Source organism: Pseudoliparis swirei, chromosome 11, assembly GCF_029220125.1.
Source record: "Pseudoliparis swirei isolate HS2019 ecotype Mariana Trench chromosome 11, NWPU_hadal_v1, whole genome shotgun sequence".
Taxonomy (NCBI): Eukaryota; Metazoa; Chordata; class Actinopteri; order Perciformes; family Liparidae; genus Pseudoliparis; species Pseudoliparis swirei.
The window spans coordinates 15,028,628-15,037,317 of record NC_079398.1 but is presented as its reverse complement, the minus strand read 5'-3'; the positions used below and the strand labels follow the sequence as shown (position 1 = coordinate 15,037,317).

The following is an 8,690-nucleotide window of genomic DNA, read 5'->3' as shown; positions in this document are numbered from 1 at the left end:
TTTGTTGATTAATGGACTGAATACAATCTTTTTGGATTGTGGATTATTTATCTATTAATTATTTGACTCTCAAAAATGTAATTGAACAATTAGTTTGTTACATTTGTTAAACCAAAGTATACAAACTGAATGTTTATGGACAAATAACGAAAATTAATTCAAAGTAGTTTAGTTTTTGTTATTTTTGATGAAAGAAAAAAACTAAAATAGTCGATGTTCATTTTGATGTTTTGATCCATTAAACAACAAATAGTTCGAAGAAAATATTCTAAAAAGGCTTTTATATAATATTAAAAGGCTTTTATAAATATAATTGAGTCTTTACGGATTCGTCTTTATGGATTCATTAGAAGTTTCGCGGCTCCGCTGCAGATCAAAGGGAAATCTGTCGGGATGCGTTCAGGCTCCCGCGGCGGCGTGGGAGGTTACGGCCTCCAGAGGAACAACATCCCAATACAGCCGCAACGCTTTGAGCTTCTTCTGGTCGGGCTCGTTCACCAGCGGGGGAGCGGGGGGGGGGGGGGGGGGGAGGAAGGAAGGAAGGGAGAGAAACCAGAAATATTAAAAAAGAAGAATCAAAGCGAAACTTCAAAGAAATTAATACAAAATGAACAAACGAAAAGAAAACAACTTGATACAAACAACAAATCACAAAGTAAAACGTTGATCTATAATTTAATTGATTTTAAGTTTTCGTCCCTTTATTAAAGACAACTGATCAGATGATCAATTATTTATTAATAGGAAGCATGAAGCCGTCAAATGATCACAATCAATAAGTAACGAAGGAACCAATGAACGTTTTATTGTTTTATTGGAAAATGACATGAAGAAGAAGAGAAGAAGAAGAAGAAGAAGAAGAAGAGGAGAAGAAGAAGAAGAAGAAGAAGAAGAGGAGGAGAAGAAGAAGAACATGAACATGCTGCAAAGTTAAAAATCAACAAACACAACCAGGACGAGGGTCTTCATCAAAACCTTCCTGTTTCAGACATTTGTGAAGAAGAGGAGAAGGAAGAAAAAGAAGCAAAGGCGGAAGAAGAAGAAGAAAAAGAAGAAGAAGAAGAGAAAGAAGAAGAATAGGAGGCAGAACACTTCCCGCTTCATGCGCATGGGAACAACAACAACAACAACAATAATAATAATAATAATCAGAAGTTTCTGGGTTCTCCTTTTACACACGGAGTGAGTCTCCAAACAAAGATGTGATATTGTTATTCATAATATTTATAATAGTCTCAATCCCTTGGCTGTGTTGTCCATTTGTGTCTTAATGTTATTAGGAATAATATTATTATTATTTGTTGTAAATAGACAATAATTATAATATTACTATGATGATTATTTGTATCCTTTACTTGTTTATCTTGAAGAAGACTTTAAATGGATTGATAATCCTTCATATTTGATGAAGTATTAAACATTTCATTGAGACTATTTAATTAAAGTGGATCAATAGATCTGATGAGCCGGCCCTTTAAACCAGAAGTCTTTGATCTGAATGGGGGTTTCTCACCCTGAGGGTCGCGACCCCTCGGGAGGTCAGCACAGAGGCGGATGAGGTCGTGGGAGAAATGTCATGTTTATCATCAAAATAGTTCATTTGACCTTGAACTCATCAGGAACCTGAACATTCTCTAAACCAGAGGTTCAACCTGTGCTCCGAGGCCCTCGGAGGGGCCACATTCATGATTTCAAACATGAGTTAAACAATCTGTGACGGGTTTTCTATTCATTCATTTTAATTTGTTTAAAATGTTTGAAGACCGATCACAAGTTGAACAGGAAGCGTCTGCAGAGCCCCGCCAAAGTAAAACCATGCAGTGTTATAATGATTCTCTCTTCCAGATTAGAAGACATCCCTGTGCAATGCATGATGGGAGTTAGAGTTATTTTCATGGCCTGCAGGAAACAGAAGCGGCTCCTCATCACGTCGTTAAGACCTGGGGGGTCCAGATCCACCGCTGGGATTCAGAACTAAAGGACCAAAGAGCTATTGATAGCGTTCAGGGCCCCTGAGGGTCCACTGAACTTATGGACCCTCAGGGGCCCTGAACGCTTCTTTACTCTGGGATGCAGAACGATTTCCAGGAAACCAGTTTAGAACCCGTGAAGTTTCCTGGTCAGATTACTGGCGCTCGTCGAGGTCGGACCACCTTTATCTTCTGGTGAAGGACCTCTCGGGACCTCCTGAGGGCCCGACTACCGGCGGGGGTCTTAAGACCTTTTAGTTGTGTCTCGGTGCGTAAAAGGAGAATACAGAGCTGGGATCAGTTTGAACGGCTAAGCGTTAACACGTCTCTTTGAGTCCTGGTTTAAGTCCTGGTCTGGTCACAGTGCAGGACTTCAGTCAACCCGGTTCAGTGTCATCACAGTCAGACAGGAAGTCCAGGACGGCTGCATGCAGGAAGTCATAGTGCAAGGGCAGCGGGTACTAAGAGGTGTTGAGGAGCGGTCTGGGATACACCCCCTGGTAGTAGGAGGCCTCCAGAGTCTCCATGGTCCTCCCCCCAAGACCGGATGCCCCCCCGGCGCTGTATGAGGAGTACTGCAGCGCCTCATAGGCCTTCAGGTCCAGTTTGTGCTGCTGCTCTGAGGACGACATTAAGTTATTGATGGAGAAGGGGTGGTTGAAGGAGTAATGGGGGTCTCCTTTGAGATGCAGGTGGGACTCATGCGCCATGGAGTGGGGGGGCAACGACAGTGATGACAGCAGCTGGGAGCCAGACACCTTCAGGTCCGACAGCCCTCCGAGGCCTCCCCGCAGGTCCAGAGCAGGAGGCGATGCCGCCTGGCTGGAGGAGGGCAGGGAGGAGTCCAGGAGTCCTGGAGGTTTGATGGAGTCCCCACAGGGCGACGCCCCTCCCCCCTGCTCCTTTCTGCCGTCACTTTTCATCGGCATCTTCTTCTCGCACTTGAACCTCTTCTGCCGCCGCAGGTAGCAGCCATTCTCGAACATGTTGCCGGAGTCCGGGTGCAGGGTCCAGTACGAGCCCTTCCCCGGTTTGTCCGGCGAGCGCGACACCTTGACGAAGCAGTCGTTGAAGGACAGCGAGTGCCGGATGGAGTTCTGCCAGCGCTGCTGGTTCTGCCGGTAGTACGGGAACAGGTCCATGATCCACTGGTAGATCTCGCTCAGCGTCAGCATCTTGCTGGGCGCCTGCTGGATCGCCATGGTGATGAGCGAGATGTAGGAGTAGGGCGGCTTGGCGTGCGGGTAGCTGCGTCTGAAGGCCTTGTTGTCGCGGCCTCGGTTTAGGCCGCCGCCGCCGTACGCCATGCCGGGGCTCATGGTAGGACTCATACCCCCGTACGGGTTCAGACCCATCGAGGCCTGCTGGGCCGACACCGAGCTCATACTGGACGGGCTCAGAGTCCCGCCCATCGAGGCCACGCCCCCACTCAGACCCGACATCGCCGCCGGAGCCGGGCCACCCATTCCTCCCACCGGGGCGGGGCTCAGACCGTTCCCGCTGTACGACATGTTGAAGGAGCCTGACGTAGTCCCACCGCCGGACATGTAGCCCGACATGGAGCCCATCCCTAGACCAGAACCCATCCCACCGCCCGCCATCGGAGAGTAAACCTGCACAGAGACCAGAGACAGACCAGTTAGCAGAACTACTCTTACCAGAACTTTTTAGACCAGAACCAGGTGGACTAAAACGAGAACCAGGTCGACCAGAACCCATCCCACCACCGGAATTCACCTACAGAGTGACAGAGCTGGAACCAGTTGGACCAGGTGGAACCAGCTGGACCAGTTGGACCAGGTTTGGGACCAGTTGGAACCAGTTGGACCAGGTTTGGGACCAGTTGGAACCAGTTGGGACCAGTTGGACCCAGTCAGAGGAGATGAAACCAGTTCAGGGACTTTATTCAAATATGTTTATGTTTATTTTGTATTGTATCATCCGTGTTTGAGTTTGAACCTCTGACCTCACTGATCTGGTTCTGATCTGGTCCTGATCCGGTCCGAACCAACAGAACCAATTCACATTTATTAAAGTATTCAATATTTCTGATTGATTGATCAGTTGTCTGATACTTTAACAAATTCAGACCATTCAGATCAATATGTGCTTTGTGATTTTGGATCAATATTAAACCAGACTAAAATATTACAGCTCTTGATTACATGCAGACGAATCATCATCCAATAAAACACCTTTAATTGAGCCGTAATTATCCCTAAAATAAAGGTTCAGAACCAGAGCTTTTAATTTGAAAAGCTGTTCACAAACCTACTGAAGACGATTTAAATTCATTATAATGCAGTTTGAACCATAACAATTGTTTTTCAATTAATTATATTGATAATCCAATACCTTATAATAATATTATTAATTTATTATTATAGAATAAAAAACTAATAATGAGGATTTATCAGACCGCTTCATTTACTAGTTGATCAACCTGTTTACATTTTAAATAGGAACCTAGAGCAAATAAATGCATCATTATTTTTGATTGAGTGTCATTATTATTATTCGTTATTCTAATTCATTATTCTAAGTATTGAAATCTGTCAAACAGTTTATTTTTCCGTTTTCACTTCCGTGGATCTGAGATCAGCTGAAGACATTTCATAATATCTTATATATACATATTATAATATTACATTTTAGAAATACCAGATGACATGTAATATTATAAGATGTATATAAATATCTACAATTTACAATAGAAACTCATATTTTAAATTATTTAGATTTGACCGCCGTTTCTCTGACGGACTTTTATAAAAGATCAAGAAAAAAGATCAAATATAACCTTGAAACTAGAAAATGAACTGTGGACTATCGACTACTATTTCATTTTGATTATTATGATTATTATGATTATTATTTAAGGAACTGGTTTATTTGAACATGCGGCGGATTCATCATTCAGCCGACATTTCGATAAATTCCGTTGAACTTGGAACAGTAAAACATTATTTATGATTTATATAAAATAAATGTTAAATATAATGACTAATATGAAATCATCCTCCACACTAAACATTAACTTGACTTCGGCCGCTCGGTTCAATAATAATAAAGTCTTAACTCTTATTATTTCCTCCATTTAAATTAATAACGCTTTAAAAACAATAATTAATACATGTACACATACAATACGATGTTGTGACGGAGCGTTGAGCTGATTTATTTATTTATTGTGAATATTACTGAAGTCTGGACGAGTTGAAGGTTTTTACAACAACTCAACTATTTGATTCTAACGCACGCGCTTCAATAATAATGATACTCATTATAATTATATAATAATGATACTCATTATAATTATTAGTGTTGTATTAACAATAATACTCTTTATAAACCGCATTCCCGAACATTTCAGCTCAGTTTCAACTCTAAGTTAATTTCCTCTCTTTCGAAAAGGAAATAAAGTTGAAATCTGAAGTTGAACCGTTTCAAAGTGGACCGGTCGGGACCGGGTCTGGAGGTCCGAGCCGGCCTGAGAGCCTCGTAGTGGCCGTGAACGCGGCGCTAACGCCGGCTGAGTGTGACCGACCTCCTCGCTGTAGTAGCCGCTCCAGTCCGGAGCCTCGTGGCCTCCTTCCATCTTCACCGTGCCGAGCATGGCGGGAGCCCGGGCCGGAACACGGGTCCTGCAGGTCCCGCTCCTGCTCTCCTGGTCCGGTCCCCGGTCTGCGTGTCTGTGTGGGTCCTGGTCCAGCTGAAAGCGTTCCAAGCCGAGCCGAGCCGGGAGGAGTAGAGAGACGCAGAGTGCTGTGAGGAGAAGGAGGAGAATGAGGAGAAGGAGGAGGAGGAGGAGGTGATGCTTGTGACCTGCATGCGGACTGGTGTGATCCTCCTCCTGCAGGTCCCAGCCTCCAGGTCTCCTTCTCAACACGCACGCACACACACACACACACACACACACACACACACACACACACACACACACACACACACACACACACACACACACACACACACACACACAAACACGCACACACACACAAAACACGTACAAACACACACAAAAACACAGACACACACACTTACAAGCACAGATGCACTTACACACACACTTACACACACGCATACACTCACACGCACTCACACACATGCGCACACATGCACACACATGCACACACGCACACATACACACACACAACACACACACACACACGCCCACACACGCATGCACACACACAAAACACACATGCACACACACACACACAACACACGCACAGACAGATTAAATCAAATGTTTTGTGTCTTGAGATCAAACATAAAAATGTATAAAAGTTATTCTTGAGGGTTAGATATACAGATCAGATCTTCATCATTAAATAAAAGAGGAAGAGGAGGAGCAGGAGGATGAAGAGCTCTCTATCTTTTGTCTTCTGAAGAATAAGGACCAGTTGGAGTCTCCAGAGCTCTGCAACAGGTGGACCTGTTTGGAACCGGGTCGGACTGAGACCAGCATCTTAGCCCACGTGAGCTCATCTGAATCCTGGTGCACATTGCTGCATCAGACAGATCCGGGTGAACCAGACAGCAGGTCTAGACCACTGTGTCCTGGTTTCAGGGTCTCACTGCTCGGCCTGGACCAAGAGTCTTGTTTTGCGGAGTTCTTAACTTTTTGGACCTGTGACAAGAGCCAGAGCAGACCAGCTGGTTCTCACTGCAACGTTGTGGCAAGTAAGACCTCCTGGTGTCCTTCCCTTGGGACAGAAGGATATGTGGTCTCTCCTGGTGTCCTTCCCTTGGGACAGAAGGATATGTGGTCTCTCCTGGTGTCCTTCCCTTGGGACAGAGGGATATGTGGTCTCTCCTGGTGTCCTTCCCTTGGGACAGAAGGATATGTGGTCTCTCCTGGTGTCCTTCTCTTGGGACAGAAGGATATGTGGTCTCTCCTGGTGTCCTTCCCTTGGGACAGAGGGATATGTGGTCTCTCCTGGTGTCCTTCTCTTGGGACAGAAGGATATGTGGTCTCTCCTGGTGTCCTTCTCTTGGGACAGAGGGATATGTGGTCTCTCCTGGTGTCCTTCCCTTGGGACAGAAGGATATGTGGTCTCTCCTGGTGTCCTTCCCTTGGGACAGAAGGATATGTGGTCTCTCCTGGTGTCCTTCTCTTGGGACAGAAGGATATGTGGTCTCTCCTGGTGTCCTTCCCTTGGGACAGAGGGATATGTGGTCTCTCCTGGTGTCCTTCCCTTGGGACAGAGGGATATGTGGTCTCTCCTGGTGTCCTTCCCTTGGGACAGAGGGATATGTGGTCTCTCCTGGTGTCCTTCCCTTGGGACAGAAGGATATGTGGTCTCTCCTGGTGTCCTTCCCTTGGGACAGAAGGATATGTGGTCTCTCCTGGTGTCCTTCCCTTGGGACAGAGGGATATGTGGTCTCTCCTGGTGTCCTTCTCTTGGGACAGAGGGATATGTGGTCTCTCCTCGTGTCTTTCTCTTGAAACAGAAAAGTATATAGACTCTCCTGGTGTCCTTCCCTTGGGACAGAAAAGTATAGAGTCTCTCCTGGTGTCCTTCCCTTGGGACAGAGGGATATGTGGTCTCTCCTCGTGTCCTTCCCTTGAGACATTTGGGGATGTGAACCGACCAGATCTGAGATGATGCTAGTAGCTGATTGATTTTTTCTAGTCCATGAGACACAAGCCGTGGGGGTCTGGAAGTCCTCAGAGTACTGTGAGGACATCATGTACACTGTGTCGGATGATGGTTCCTGTTTGGGATTCAGGACTCAGACCCTGAAGAGGAGGAGGTTCAGGGTTGTGGTGTGACTCACGGGACTGTAAATCTTACAGCTGTCGGCCTAAAAGCTTCTTAGTAATAATGATCACCTGTCACCTGTCACCTGTCCATGACCCTCAGACCTGCAGACTCCAGGAGACAGGAAGTGAGCTACCTTTAGGGGCCATGAGACTGAGGTACATCATTTCATTTGGATCCTCTTTCTTGAGGGGCCTTAAAGTGATAATCACACTTCCTTTAGTGTCCTCTTCTCTTAGGGGGCCTGAGAGTGAGGTACTTCACTCACTCTGGGGCCCTATTTTTACAGAGCGTGAGATATGTATCATTGAGCAGTAATCATTGTGATCAGTGGGATTAGTGATCAGTGATCAGTAATCAGTGTGATTAGTGAAAAGTAATCAGTGTGAATAGTGATCAGTTTGATTAGTGATCCGTGATCAGTATGATTAGTGATCAGTGTGATTAGTGATCAGGGATCAGATTGATCAGTGACGAAAAGGCGTTGCAGTCCAAGTGCATATTGATTGTCACATTCTTCTCTATTTACAGCAGGTTTACTTTCACATGATGTAAACACAAACAACTTCCTCACATTTTTAAATATGTTGTTATAAAAGACCATATATCTAATACATATATTTATATTTATATATATAATATATATATTTATATTTATATATATATATATATAATACATATATTTATATCTAATACATATATTTATATTTATATATATAGCTAATATATGTATTTATATATATATATATATATAATATATATCTAAATATATATATATATATTTACATATATATATATATATATATTTATATATATATATCTAATATATATTTATATATATATATAATATATATGTATATATTTATATATATATATACATATATATATTAATGTATACTTAAATGTGTTGTTTTCTCTTCACTGACGAGGCAGCGCACAAGAAAGAGGATAT

General features: G+C 43.9%; 1 protein-coding gene across 1 annotated transcript; it reads right to left on the bottom strand.

Annotated features, from left to right (window-relative positions):
• Positions 1 to 2,431: 2,431 nt before the first annotated feature.
• foxa1 (forkhead box A1) lies at positions 2,432 to 5,586 on the bottom strand. The gene is made up of 2 exons (XM_056426721.1): positions 5,518 to 5,586; positions 2,432 to 3,583 (listed from the first exon to the last, which is right to left on the bottom strand). The coding sequence occupies exons 1-2, from the start codon at positions 5,584 to 5,586 to the stop codon at positions 2,432 to 2,434; spliced, it is 1,221 nt and encodes a 406-aa protein (XP_056282696.1).
• Positions 5,587 to 8,690: the final 3,104 nt, after the last annotated feature.